Source organism: Accipiter gentilis, chromosome 2 (assembly GCF_929443795.1).
Source record: "Accipiter gentilis chromosome 2, bAccGen1.1, whole genome shotgun sequence".
In the NCBI taxonomy this organism is placed as follows: domain Eukaryota; kingdom Metazoa; phylum Chordata; class Aves; order Accipitriformes; family Accipitridae; genus Astur; species Astur gentilis.
Genome location: NC_064881.1, coordinates 8,944,054 through 8,959,029, shown reverse-complemented (window position 1 = coordinate 8,959,029; position 14,976 = coordinate 8,944,054). Strand labels below are relative to the sequence as shown.

General features: G+C 40.6%; 1 protein-coding gene across 2 annotated transcripts; it reads right to left on the bottom strand.

Annotated features, from left to right (window-relative positions):
• Positions 1-1,998: 1,998 nt before the first annotated feature.
• MCM4 (minichromosome maintenance complex component 4) lies at positions 1,999-14,928 on the bottom strand. 2 transcript variants are annotated; one of them, XM_049827854.1, is made up of 17 exons: positions 14,753-14,928; positions 14,073-14,176; positions 13,682-13,840; positions 12,813-12,976; positions 12,630-12,725; positions 12,384-12,479; positions 12,201-12,296; positions 11,622-11,760; positions 10,953-11,173; positions 10,325-10,445; positions 8,250-8,509; positions 5,965-6,330; positions 5,493-5,620; positions 3,961-4,168; positions 3,198-3,426; positions 2,954-3,087; positions 1,999-2,567 (listed from the first exon to the last, which is right to left on the bottom strand). In XM_049827854.1, exons 2-17 carry the CDS (start codon positions 14,143-14,145, stop codon positions 2,475-2,477), a joined length of 2,583 nt encoding a protein of 860 aa, XP_049683811.1. In that variant the 5' UTR covers positions 14,146-14,176; positions 14,753-14,928; the 3' UTR covers positions 1,999-2,474. The 2 variants fall into 2 exon arrangements, with proteins under 2 accessions (XP_049683811.1, XP_049683804.1); XM_049827847.1 differs by lacking the exon at positions 14,753-14,928 and adding an exon at positions 14,326-14,745.
• Between the last annotated feature and the right edge of the window lie 48 nt (positions 14,929-14,976).

The window sequence follows — 14,976 nt, the reverse complement described above, 5'->3', positions numbered from 1 at the left end:
TAAATGAGCTTAATTGTAACTACTAACAGCATAGAGTAAATACAGCAGTAAATTATGATATACAGTTTGAGACTATTGCATAGAGTAAGGAAAATATTCTCAGTCTAAGTAAATTACTTTCATTGTCCTTTCGCTTTGTATACATTTCAAATTAGCATATGGATAAGATATTTTAATCAGATTTTTTTTTTTTTAACCAAAAGACTGTTTACAAGCATTTCTATTCTGTATCTACCTAATTAGAGTGGCACTTGCAGTCCTTGCTTATTTGAAAAAACCACTACGGACTGAAAACAAATCATCAACTACTACATACAGGCTTTAAGAGCCACCTAGTGGGATTATTCTGCAAGTAACCCTGTAAACACTAGAGTAATTCGTAGTGTTTTACTTTAAAAAAGATGGTGAATTGTCATCTTAAATTGAAAGGGAGCTGAAATCTGTTTTTACAAACAAAACTTTCTTATGTTTCCTAGAACATTTGATTTTGTGGCTATGCAATTCAATATACATTTAGAATTTGCAAGTAGATGAAGGACCCAATTTCTGTTTTACAGTAATAGTTTCCATACTGACAAGCAATTTTAATTTGAGGAATTTTGCTGGCGTAGCCAGATGCATCACTATTTGAATTATGTATTTTTTCAAAACACTAAATCAACTTTCTTAAACTTAAAAACATATTTAAGAAAATTTCATGGTGGTGTTTTGTCTGACAAGAGGAGGTACCAAGTAGTTAGGAAGGTAGTCTTGTTATAGCTATGAAAGTGGAAAAACAGGAGAGAAAGGTTTGTGAACTGAGGTAGTACTTCAAGGACCAAGCAATGTAAATGGAAAAAAGCATGCAAGTGATGCTTTCAAAAAGTAAAAAGTACTTGCTTAGAACTGTATCAGTCTTGCATAAAAGGCAGATAACTCTGAAATAAAGGTATACTACAGTGGGGAAGGAAAGAAGAGGTCCGGACATGGTTGTTTTCTAAGAAAAATAACTAGTAACATGGCAAAGAAGAAAATATAATCCTGTGAGACAAGTGCCACTAGAGCATCTATTATTCTGGTATGTAAGGGAGTTTGGAATTTTATTTTACAGACTCTTCTTTTGAGAAGTGTCAAGCTCCTGAGATCTCAGCTTACCTGTATCTAACTTTTAAGCCTTGCAGTAGGGAACCTAGACTTCCTCTACAGAAAAGCACAACATGAACTAAGTCCTTCCAGCCCATAAAAGCCACGAAGATGAGACGATTGTGACTTGTGTACTAATAAACAAGACTAGATAGATGGCTGTGGCTTAACCTGATGCTTCTGGCATACATTGTATTTTTAACTCTAGGATAGATGGAGAGTTCCTCCATTGTACCAAAAAACCAAATCGCTGAAAATTCAACTACAGTTAAACTATCTTGCTCATACAATGAACCAGTAGCAAGAAAAACTAGGTTTTAAAGTGCTTCCTTTTCACATGGGGGAAATTTGCTTCCCTTCTGTTGGAAGCAGTGGCACAGAATATAGGAGTACTTACTTCAGCTTAAAAGGCCTAAGTGAGCAGTTGAGATCAGCCTGGTGCTGTCTGCACTGAAGTGAATTGGGGGAACTCTTCTGCTAGCTAAGCTGTGAAAACAAATAGCAGCTATTGACATGCAATGGCTGAGAGCATCTGCCCTGCCTAGAATGAGGGAAGATTCTCCAGTCATGTGTTACTGGACCTTGTTATTTCAGGACTGATTACATGAGATTACACCGAAGATGGGTAACTGAATTTATCCAGTCATGCTTAAATGTGTAGTAAGAATATTTGTTTTCAAGTAGAATCTATCTGCCTTTTTTACACTGAGGAAACTACCAAACTACGCTCAAGGGGGGGTGGGGGGGAAGCAAAGCTCCTTTCACATTCTCAGAAAGCTTCCTAAAATTCGCAATTCTAGACTGAAAAGTGCTCAGCACAGGATAGGCTCATTTTCACCAGAAATGAATGCTAAAAAGCCCTTTTAAGTCCAATAACTTTATTTTGGATTACAGCAATACTAGTAGTCAAATTGCATCTACTAAAAAGTCATTTAAGATGAATTTTTACAATTCAATTTGAAATACATACAACATTGTTGACATGTTCTACAAAACCTCATAAATATACGTGGCACTTGACATATTAGTAATTAGATTTAGCTAAAATGTAAATAGCGTTATTCAGCTAAGGATTTTTTAGGTTCTTCATAATCTCTTGTGCTGACAGAAGTGTCACTTAATCGCCACTACACTTGTCACACCAAACGATAGCCCCAAATCTTCAAAGTCTTGCAGACTGGCAATACAGCAAGTAAGGCAAAGTAAAGCCATGACAGTTGACTTGCAAGGAAAAGCTATGCTTGTCATAGCAAAATGATAGTCCCAAATCTGAAAGTTCTTGCAGACCGACACTATTAAGTAAGGCAAGGCAACATAAAGCTGTGACAGCTAGCTTGCAAGGAAAGGCTAACTTACAGCAGTCTAACAGTCTTTCCAGTCACAGTCAAGAAGTCATCATCAGCCAAGGCACGAAGTGCTTCTTCAAACATTTCCTTAGTGACAGCCTTAAAAAAAAAAGAAAAAAAAAGTAGTAAATCAAGTAAAGATGGGGGAGTGGGGGAGGGAATACTTTAAAAGACTGTAAAAATACCTTACTTCCTACCAGTTTCCTTATCAGGTTTTTTAAGCTTTAGTATGTTCTTTTTGTAATATGGAATCTGGCCCAGAACCCTGAAGCTGAGCTTGCTATTTCAGAAGCCAGAATAAACGACGATACAGCAACGATTCAGCTCATTTATCTGTTAGAACTGGCTTTCTGGTCATGTCAGCTGAAAAAGTTAAATGTCTCCCTTTCCCTCCATAATGTGATTTGAGAACAAGATAATGTTGATTTAGAAAGTCACCATACTTTTAAAATTAAGCAAATGTAAAAACAAAGCAGGAAACTTACTGTATCAGACTGTGCTCGGAGATCGTCAAAAAGCTGTTGGTATTTCAAAGCTGGTGTTTTACCCTTTGACTGGATAAGCTTCCTCAAGGCTTGAGCCAACTCCTCTTTCCGCTTACGAGCTGTTGCGCTCATTCCTTGTAAAAGAAATAAAACACCTTTTAGAAATAAACTAAGGAGGACAGTTACATTTAAAAATTACAAAAGCCCAATAGCATCCCAGCCTTATGACTATGAAAACACAAACCTGTAGTGAGAATGGATATGTCCACAATTCCGGTCCTTGGATCAGTAGCAGACTGTTTCAGTGCTTCCCGATGGAGGCGTTTTGCTTCTTCTACGTCGATTGTTTCAACTTTCTCAGAAAAGCGTACTTTAGCATGCGCTTCTGCGAGTCGGATTAGAGACTCAAGCTGTCGAGGATATGCAGAAACCATTCCCCTGCCACTACCAATCTTCCTCATGTCCACATATGCCTGAAAAGAAGAATCATTGACTATTTCAGGAAATCCTGTTATATCTATTATTTTCAGCTGAAACCAGAACACCTTCATCCCCCACCTCTTATTTCAGATAGAAGCAATTCTGGCAAGCTGTTCCAAACACTATTTCTGCTCATATACCTTCACAATTCTTCTGCAATGAAGGATAACCACATCACGTATACACAATTCCCTTATAAAGCAATTAAGCCACAATAATGAGTCAAGTTTTGAATCACTTTAAAAACTTAGGACTAGTCTTAACATAATAGTGCTTCTGTCTGTACTGACACATTTCATTTCAGTAGAATTTTATGCTTTTATTAATGTAATAGAACCAAATCAAACACATCTGAAAGCTAACAAAGTGCAGAATGACTTTTACACTGATCGCTGGTGATTTTTAGAGCTGTTTGAAGAGTCTTCTAGAAAAATTATATGAAAATAGGAAGCATACACAAGAGGGGATTTTGCCATTTTTGACAAATCAGTAAGGACTTGGAACGTTATTAACAGCAACTCCTTTACCTCAATAAGGGCTTGGCTTGCTTCTTCACTTAACCTGGGATTTACGTAACTACGAGCGTATGCAATATAATCCCTCAATACTGCCATATCCATGTATTCCTCCTCCATCTTTTCTTCACTTCGGTAGTACAGTGAAACCAAATGGCGAGCAAGACGTCTGTCATAAGCTTCATCACGTGGATCCAACATTAAAAAGATCAAGTCAAATCTGAAAGGGATAAGAATCCACTGTAAGTGTGCGTACCTTTTTGCCTTTTAAAGTAGTTTGGTTTAGGGGTTTTGACTTAACAAGTACAGGTAGAAATTATTTGATTATTAATTCCTACTCTAAGTAGGAATTACACTATTAAACTGAAAAGATAAGTTTTTCTAGAATTCTGAAAGTACAGAACAGCATAGCGGATTTGCTTTCATCCTATGGACTTGAAACTTTGAAAGCAAGATGCATTCCACAAAATTCAGATCCCCTGTTCAAGGCTGTTTAAGAAAACAAAAACTGTCAAACAAACAACAACAAAAAAAAACAACACAAAAAAAACCCCACAAACACCAAATACACAGAACTTGCTGCTAAAGAAACTGCCCTGAAAGGCAACAGCAAACAGGGCACGTACCTATATAATTATTTTAGGCATATAAAAACTGTAAGTAAATAAATAAATATATTTTTAAAAGTACTTGCAGTTTAATCCTGAAGAAAATGGCTTATAAATTTTACAAACAATATATTCAACTACACTCAACTATAGGCAGACATGAATAATTTTTAGCGAGCCAATCATGCCTTTTCATAAGCTTAAATCCTATAAATGGTGGAATTGAGATGCTGCTTAATCCTAGTTTCATGCAGTACACCTGTACTAAGGTAGCATTTGTCACTAAGCAGCTAAATTAAGCAGCTTTTAATTGAAATCAAAGCTGTAAGTGTTCTTGGAATACCCAGTATACCATCAGTGTACTTCCAATTTCCAGTTAGCATGGGAATTCCTCAAAAGATGCAACTGCAGCACATAGTTTAATTTTCTATCAGCAGACACTGAATGTTGCTGTAACAACCATTGCCCAAAGGGCTAGCACTGCCAACTCCCCAACTGAATTTTACAGAACATGAAGCAGGCACAGATCTTCAGATTCTACCACCTCCAGTGCAAGTTCCTTCATCATCAGCATTTCACTTTAAAAGTTTTATAGAGCTAAGAAAAACATCCTGAGCTTTTGTTGACATTATCAATACTGTAAGTTTCAAAACAACTCTCTTCTAGATGATTATGAAACAACAGAAAAACACAACATAGAAGTAAAGAGATCCTACAGATCTCATTACATCTGCTCAAGGTCAATGTCCAAATACTAAAAAGGCAGTTCTCTGCTCACATAGAAGCTGTAAGAACAGCATTTAAAAGTAAGTGCTATTAAAGTTTTCCATTACACTACAAGGAACACAATTGTTCTGTTTTACTATATTTAATCATCTTCACAAGAGGAAGTATAACATCTCATAAAAATGAGACATGCAAGCAGGAGTTCTGTACCTTGACAACAGTGTATGAGGAAGCTGAATATTTTCAATAGTAGTCTTTTTTGGATTCCACTGGGATTCTATAGGGTTAGCTGCTGCTAGGATAGATGTACGAGCGTTCAGTTGGCAAATAATTCCAGCCTGTCAAAATGAAAAACATTTCTGAAGCCAGCTGCAACTATGTGCCACCAAGACTTTTTTCCCCCAACTTCATGAGATCACCAGTGTTATTAAATGGGTTCTGTAGTAAAAAAATGCATTGCAAAATGCTTTTAGAGTAAAGCAAGAACAAAAGCATCTGGAAATACTACAGTTTGCGACAAAAGCCGTATTCTTTTGTAAATGACTTATTACATAATCTAGGATTGATCCACTGACAACAACAACAAAGTGTAATCCTTTGTTGTTCTGGTAACTTTTCACTTTCAACTGCTTAGCATATACCATGCTTAGTGTAAAGAACCTGGAATTAAACAGGTGCTTACCTTTGCAATGGAGAGAGTCTGCTGTTCCATTACTTCATGTAGTACTGATCTTGTGCTTTCATTCATTTTATCAAACTCATCAATGCAGCAGATGCCATTGTCACTAAGTACTAGAGCACCAGTCTGAAGAACCAGTTGCCGTGATTCTGGATCCTTCATCACATATGCAGTAAGACCAACTGCACTTGAGCCTTTGCCAGATGTATACTGGCCTCGAGGAACTAGGTTATACACATACTGGAGCAGCTGTGATTTACTAGTGCCAGGATCACCACAGAGAAGAATGTTGATCTCTGCACGAAAATTGCCTCTTCCTGTGCGAGTAAAATCCTTTCTCGATCCCCCAAAAAGTTGAAGCAGAATACCCTATAAAAATATTCTCTTTAAAAATCAAAACATCATCTCTTGTATAGCCAACAGAGCAAATCCAACTGTTGAACTGAAACACTGCTAAAAGTAACACAATTCAGACATGAAAGAAAACACTTGACACTATTTTTAGAAGTCTTTAAAAGGGCTCATCCTTTATAGATACCCTCAATTCCAGTTAATTACAAACATATAGTTAAACTGCTAGGTCCTATGAACTCAGCTTCTAATCAAAGTTTGAAATTAGATTCGTTCCAAATTAGATTAATTTCAAATCTATTCCAAAACTTATGTAATCAAAATTTTGATAACAAATTCTGCTAACAATAGGAAAGCCAGAATAGACTATTGTTTTCCCTAAGGCTATGTTTAATCTAGGACCAAAGTACTATTACCTCTTTCGTTTCATTAGAAAAGTGCCATTTTTATCAGCTTTTTAGTCAAGATTAATCAAGTATCATTTTCTTTTCAGGAAAACTGCTTTACTGCACACACAACATTACTTAAAAGTTCTTTACTTGCCCAGAAAGATGAAGTTTAAGGTCTTTTATTTCACTGGAATTTACTAACACTTCCTCCTTTATATTTCCTAAAGAAAGCATATGCTTGCAGTGTTTGTAAAGAAATAAGAGTAACTAACTTCCAGTATTTTGAAAGTACTGGAATTATTAGTACAAACATATGCTTGTAATTTTATCAGTTAGCTAGAATGATCAGGGAGGATTTTTTCAAATTTACTAGATTAAAAATTCACCATTTTCCAGTTTTCTTTTTGTATTTTTTTTCATCAAGCAGCATATATATGCTAGAAAGTCAATGAAAAGAAGTGATAAGTCAGTGACAATGACAGCTGGAAACAGCAAGGAAACCTGTACACCACGTAAAGCCTATGCACAATTTCTTATAGCACACAAACCTTGCAGAGGCATGGAGTGAGCTATTTGTATTAGTTCTGTTCTTATTCACTTAGAACAACTTGTGGAGGTCAGTAAAACCTGTTCAGTAGTTCTAAGAAGTATGACCTGCCCTATTTGATTTTCCTTGAGGTCCCCAATATAGAGTATTGGTGTTCAATGCATGTGGGTTTAAAGCACTTTCAAGTATTAAAGATAGAAACTTTGTATGTTTTTGTGGACAGATTTTTGTCAGAACCTGAAGATCTGCCTTGATGAAGGGTCCCCTAGCTTTCCTCAACTCCTCCCACTACACCCTGATGGGCCTTACTACTGTGGTGAGGAGGTAACGACAAATGGAATTGTCATTATTGTATTTCCATTTCATCAGGAAATCATTGTATGGTTTTGAATTCAACTTCTAGCCATTTCAGAAATGAAATGTGATAATGTATAAATCTATTAAAAAAAAAAAAAAAAAGAATATACTTGAAGAGGATTGTTTGGTGTCTGACATTACCTTGAGACCCACTACTGACTGTAGTTTTTGCAGTGATAAAGTTTAGTACCTCTGCTGAACATTTATTGGAACAGTCACTTCTTAGATACATCTAAGTAACTGTTTTAACATCCGTAAGTCAGGGTCAACCACATGTCATTTTAAAGCTACTGTTCCCTTGTGAATGCCTCTTTTCAGCAATCACTCTATGTTATAGCTACTTTTCTTTTTTTTTGATCACTAGTAATCTGAACATTCAAGAGACGTCCAAGATGAATACTGCAATTAAGTTTTCTGAGTTCTGCTGCTTTCCTACCTTTTCACTATCTTCCCTCTAACACTCCTTAATAACATGAAAAGAGTTATGATACACTTACAACCAACTCCATCCTGACAAGACCATGGAGTTTTAAGACTGCTCAAGATACAGTTTTTTGAATTTGGAAGCCTCAAGAAATTTTTATAGCAAACAGTAACTACAAATGTACTTGTTTCTTACAAGAGAAATACAGAATTTTATTCACCTTTTTGATATCTTCATGCTCATAGATACTTGGGGCCAATGCTGAAGAAAGTCTCTCATATACGTCTGCTTTTTTAGAAAGCTCTTTTAGCATTTCCACACGTTCCTCTGTAAACATTTTTTGCTCTGTTTCCTCATCAACACCATGCAGGCGTTTTGCATCCGTCTTGCGGTAGTGTATTACATCAATGTGGGTCTTATAGACAGATTTTACGTTGCTGATCCTTGGATTAACTCGAATTGGGACTGCCCTGTAGATACCTGAATACAATTTTTAGTCACAGCATTAGATATGAAGAAACATAATAATTCCAAAACCTGAAAATTTTACATCTTCCCTTGAAAAGCTTTTCAAAACAGCCTGAATACTCTAGTCAGTTATCTCCCAGTGTGAGTAAAACATGTAGAAGTCAATGGAACACACTTAAGTAGTCTAGACCCTATTTTTGCAGGTACGATGTTTAACGTTCCTATCACAAGTGTTCTCAACAAGGAAAATGCATAAGCATTTTTGAAAAAAATTAAGGCTTGATGTTTTTTGAAAGTCCTGCACTAATGTCTGAAGTCACCATTTCCCCCTTTTATAAGTGCCAAGTTTAATAATAGATTTCTAATGCATCTCTAACAACTAGCAGTACAGCAGTTGTTTTAAAGCAAAGTGGTTTATAAAAATGTGGTTGCAATACCACAAGACTTACTCTATGTTACGACTCTCCTGGCAGCAGACACTATTTAAGATATTGCCTCTTCCTCACCTACATTCTCAGAGTGACTGAATCAGGGTCAGACAATCTGGAGAGCGTCTAGTCTAACCATGGGCTCAAACTGGAGTCAACTAGAACAGGTTGCTAAAGGCTGTGTCCAGTCAGGTTTTGAACATCTGTAAGGATGGAGACTCCACACAGCCTCTCTGGGCAACCTGTGCCGGGCCTGACCACCCAAACAGTAAAAAAGTTCTTATGTTTACGTGCAATTTCCTGTATTTCAACTTGTACCCACTGCCTGCCACTAGGTACCACTGAGAAAAGTGTGGCTCTGTCTCCTTGACACCACCACCTGCCCCAACACCAAATCAGGTATTTATAAACACACTGGTAAGATCCCACTGAGCTTTCTCTTCTCCAGACTGAGCAGTCCCAGCTTTCTCAGCCTTTCCGTATATGACAGAGGTTCCAGTTATCATCATGGCCCTTTGCTGAATTCACTCTACTATGTTCACTCACTCCAGTATGTTCACATCTCTTTTGTACTGGGAGAGCCCAGAAATGGACCCAGTACTCCAGGTGTGACCTCACCAGTGCTGAATACAGGGGATGGACCACCTCCCTTGACCTGCTAGCAATGCCCCTCCTAATGCAGCCCAGGAAGCTGCTGGCACCACAGCCATCTGGTCTATCAAGCACTGCTTCCTTCCAGTTTTGCTTTTGTCTGCCAGTTTGCTGAGGGTGCACTCTGTCCCATCATCCAGGTCATTAGTGAAAATATCCAACAGTGTTTGGCCCCAGTATTGGCCCTGAGGGTACACCCATGGTGACCAACCTGCACCTAGACTTTGTGCCACTGATCATAATGCTTTGAGCCCAGCAGTTCTGCCAGTTAAATCCATCTCACTGTCCACTAATCTAACCCATACACCATCAGTTCATCTATGAGGATGTCATGGGAGACAGCGATGAAAGCCTTTCTAAAGTCAGGATAAACAACATCCACTGCTCCAGTCATCTCGTTGTAGAAGGTTGTTACCCACTGTAAATCCCTGCTGACTACACCCAATCACCTTCTTGTCCTTCATATTGTTAGAAATGGTTTCCAGGATTATTGGTTCTATCACCTTCCCAGGGTCAAGATGAGGTTGACTGGCCTATAGTTCCCCAGGTCTCCTCCTTGTCCTAGGAGGGACAATGGATTTCTTCCAATATCTTACCCAGTCATCATCAGTTTTCAAAGATAACCGAATGGCCTTGCAAAGACAGTGGCCAGCTCCCTCAGCACTTGCACATGCGTCCCATCAGGTCCCTTTATAGACAGTTAAGATCAGTGAAAAAGTAGGATGCAAATACTCAAACCACATTTTACCTGTGACATTAACTCTATCACCCGGCTGAACTTTATCAACAAGGTCATTGTGAGCAAACAGCGCAACCGTATGTGGGGTCTGTCCAGCTGGCATATCTTCAGGAGACTCCTGCAGTTTGATCTAGCAAAAAGCACTTAAGTCATAGTTTCAAAAAAGCAAAACTTTTCCACAGAGCATACAACAGAATCTTGTATTAGCACACTCTTCAGCATCATTTTGAATCAGGAACGTTGCTCAAGAACAAAAAACTCCCACCCAAACAGCAAACTGGTTACTAATAAAAAGATACGATGAAAATGAAAATTCTGCCAGTTGTTACTGGTATGGCTAAAATGCTGTTACAGACAAGGCTCACCTAGTCCAGATAGAAGTGGACATACTATATATAAAGGGGCTTCCATACAGAAACATTTAAGATATGTACATAACTTCATTTCATCCTTTTAATGCATTTTTTCTCCAAAGTAGACTTACCCTTTCGATACGTTGTCTCACCCATTTTCATGTTCCAAAACACTTTTCCCTTCTCAAAACATTCAATCTCAAGATAACATACATTAATGCTATTGATGCGAATAAGGGGGGTGGAGGAGCAAAAACTATAACCACTACCTAAGTGCAACATACCATCTGTTTGTCAGAGAACATGGATCGATTGTGAATCAGTGCCATACTGTGCGTTGTGTTACAGTTCTTGCATACTGATGGTTCAGCAATCCTGCCACGATCGATTTCTACTCTGGTGGTGAAAGCGCAAACCTGGCATTTAAAGAATGCTTCTTGCATCTCTGGAATTAACTGGGAGCTTCTGATGACCATACCACTGATGGTGATAAGCTGATCAATATCTACAAAATACAGACTCATGTCATGACTTCATACTCTTAAAATTTAAAATAACCTTCAAAATTTCAGGTTACATTAGTTTTCAGGTGGGAGGTAGACATTTGGATAGGTACTAGTATTTTGTTTAAGACAAAGCAAAAATAATCATAAGTGCATAGTACAAATATTCTAAATTACGTGCGTATTTATACAAAAGAAAGAATCCTTCGCACTTGCAGTACTAAGAACATGAGTAGCTGATGCCAGGAAAGATTTCCTTTATGGATAGATTATTCTGCATTTGAGCTCTAAAGCATTTGCTTCTGAAACAGACTTACATAAATGAAAGACATTGGTCTGGATGGACCACAAGTACAGTTTTATATGGTCTTCATGTAATTCTATGTTAACATTCAGTAAGTTTATATAAATCCTTAAGATTCTTTTCTAACGTGGTAATCAAATGTTTACCTTCAGGATTTAGACTTCTCATATTCCTAGTCTTCAGTGCATTATAAGGCCTTACTTGAATTTGATGTTCTAATATTGAATCAGGGTAACGATCAAAAAATATCTCATTGACAGCCATGTCAAATGTTGGGATAACTTCCTGTGTAAAATTATTAGAAACAGTTAAGCTGACAAGTTAAAAAAAATTAAAAACATAGAATATAATATTTTTGCGTAAAGCATTTTATGTGCTGCTGATCAGCCAGGAATGACTAAAAGTTATGCCAGCTAAGCATTTTCCTACATAACAGAAAACTTGCTGTTTAGGTTGGATTTATTCACTTGGGTATTGCAAAGGGGGGGGGGGAAGTACAAGACTCCAGACACTGCAGTTTACCAGCTAGTTTTGCATGCATGAGGTACCCTTGCAATATCTGCAGTTAACTAGTATGAAACAAGACATTTTATTTTAAGTAAAATAAAGAAACCACAGAGATTACGCTGAACGTACAAAGTACATATTGCATTTAAACAAACAAGTTAAAAGCCAGAAATATGAAAGAGCCACTTGAAAGCCAGAAAACAAGTGCACTACTTCACCTGAGGATAGCAGATCAGTTGCCTATAAAGATTTTCATCAAATGATCTTAGATGGTCACAATTTACATTCAGGAATGGTTCTCCAACCATATTAATCTGCAAGGTATTTGAAAAGAAATCTTTAGCTCAATGGCATGCAAGACTAAAACAGAAAAGTTATAGATTTCACTGTGTTACAAGTACCTCTTCAAGTCGTTGCATGTAGCGTGGCTCATTAAGATCCAAGCCAATGTCTTCATCCTCTTTAGCTAGTGGATCAATGAAGCGCTGAAGAAATCTCTGAATGTTAGAGGTAACAGGGAGACAGAAAGGAAAGATGAGCAGAATTTTGTAGTACAAACGCCTACTTTTTATCAGATTCAACTAATACTTGTTTAAATCAAAACAGCTTTTCATTTAAAAAAGGGAAAAAACAAGTTGTTAACCTACTTGGAATTTTTCCTTGCATGAGGCTACGTTAACATCTGTTCCCCAGATAACAAGCTTTTGTCCAAGAGATTGCTCAGTTGCTACATCCTCAGCCAGCTGCATGGAAACAAATTAAGCATGTGTAAATATACATAGCTGTTTAGAAGGAAATTGTCAGATTCAAAATCCAAGGCATCTGCCTACCCCATCTGAGTGTAAATCGACTTGTCTGGCTTTACGGGCAGACCCGAGATCCGGCCTCTGCCTAACCGGTGTTCCTCGTACGCCACTTCGTGGAGTACCCTCTACCCTGGAGCTGGGTGTGCCGTAAGTCAGAGGTGAACTGATATCGAAGTCAAGAGGAATAGCTATAAAAAAAAAAAGTTTTATTGTGATTATCAAGACATTTTACGTTTAGAGCAGACTGAAATTCAGCCTGTGCATTCGTCTCATCATTCTTTCACCTCCACTGTCATAAAATGAGTAGCGCCAATCGATTCCAGTGTTTTGTTAAAACAAAAGATACCTTATGTTAAAACATAAAGATACTGCAAGTGTACCTAGAACTTTTCTTTGCATTAACATCTCTTCTGAAAGATCCCAAGTTCTAGTAAAGCTTTGCTAGAAAAACTTTAAAGCGGTCCTGCATTTTGAAAGTACATTAGTGTTCAAGCATAAAAAGTCAAAACGCAGCATTTTAGACGAAACCCATTTTTAAGTATTTTTGGGGCTGTAAAACAAGTCACGCGACACCTACCAGCTATGGTGACTAAACCCAATCCTATTTATAAAAGCAAGAAAGGCTTTTTATGGCAATCCCTCTAATTCTTTCTGCGTTAGTAAGTTTATCCTTTCTAGAAATACACAGAAGAATAAGGCAGAATCCCCGATCCATACTCCCACGATGACCTGAAGCTACACCAGCAGATCCGCACCCCTGCCACCGACTCCCTTCCCATACTGCTCACTACGCCAAGCTCGAGTGAGAAACTCGAGACGAAAACTCATTCGCTCCCAGAGTATTCTTCAGCCGGATCCGTCCTCCGGCGCGGCCTGCCCGGGCCCCGGCGTACCGGCGTGGCGGAACTGCGGGGGGCTGGAGAAGAGAGCATCGGGGCCGCTGGGGCTCTGCAGGTCGGCGGGCGGGGAGGTGGGCATGGGCTGCAGGTCTCCGGTGGAGGTGGAGTCCTCTGTCCGACGCTTCTGCGAAGGAGGAGACCGAGCATCTTGCGCTGCAAGACACAAGCAGGCCCGCAGCCGGCGTCGAAATCGTCGCAACGCCGCCGGCGGCGGACCGAGGGACGGGCACGGCGGGCGGACAACGAGGCGAGAGCCCACCAGGCAGCCGACCCCCGCCCGCTCCCCTCCGGCCGCCACCTCGCCGCCGCCGGCGAGAGCCGCGGGCTGGCTCCGGCCGCCGACCCACCGCCCCAGGGCCGGCCCCTTCCCACCAAAAACACTTACGAGTCGGGGGGTTGCTGCCCCGGCCGCGCTTGCCGCCGCGGCGGCGGCTGGGCGTGGAGACGGGCGACGACATGGCGCTGCTCCGGCTCCCGCGGCGGTCCTACCTGCGGGGGGTCGACGAGAGGAACGCGAGCCCCGGCCGGCGGGTTTCCCCCCTCCCTCCCTCCTCACACACGCCGAGCGCGGAGCTGTCGGGGATGGGGGGGAGCAGGGCAACGAACCCCGCCCAGCGCCGGGGCGCGCGCCTACCCACCTCTGTAGCCCCCAGCAGCTCCAGCCACCCCAGGAAATTCCGCGCCAACCGAATCGCGTGCGCGCGCTCTCGCGGGCTTTCTGGCCAATGGGTAGGCGCGATCGCAACGGCAGCGCCCAACAGAGGGAGAAAGGGGGGGATGCGGGACGGGGAAGGAAAGGAGGAAGGAGGTCAACCCTCCGGGCCCCCGAGGTGAGGGTCGCGGCCTGCTCGACCTGGTACAACAGTTACAGGAGTACATTGCAGGGTACTCCTTGTGCTACGAGACGGAGGCCGTCTTCAGCAATGGCAAATCACTCCCACCCCCAGCCTAGAATGGAACCGCCCCCGCCTGACCGAATTTCGCGGCAAAACTAGTCCTGCGGTCTGGTAGGGAGGCATGGGGAGGTCGGAGCAGCCCATTCTCCGAGGGAAGGGGGGAACCTACTACTGTAGTGAGCCGATCCTGCGGCAAGAGACATAAAAATGCCCTCAAATCCTCTTCCCTGCCACCGCCCGTTAGACGATCGTGGCGCCCGTGGCGCCTCCCTCCCCTCGGAACGGTCTGGCCGAGGTCTACCCGCGTTTCTCCGGCCCCGAGTCGACCGGTCCTGATGTCCCAGCGTGTCCCGTCCGTGCCCCCCTCCCCCGGCTGGCTGTGTTGGACCCGGC

Excerpts from the sequence above, each read along its gene's own strand:
- MCM4 (XM_049827854.1), bottom strand. The coding sequence starts at position 14,145 with ATGTCGTCGCCCGTCTCCACGCCCAGCCGCCGCCGCGGCGGCAAGCGC. Across the intron at positions 12,977-13,681 it reads CCCGCAGTTCCGCCACGCCG|CTATTCCTCTTGACTTCGAT; the intron begins GTACGCCGGGGC and ends TTTTTTTTATAG. Across the intron at positions 11,761-12,200 it reads AACTGATCTGCTATCCTCAG|GAAGTTATCCCAACATTTGA; the intron begins GTGAAGTAGTGC and ends AATTTTACACAG.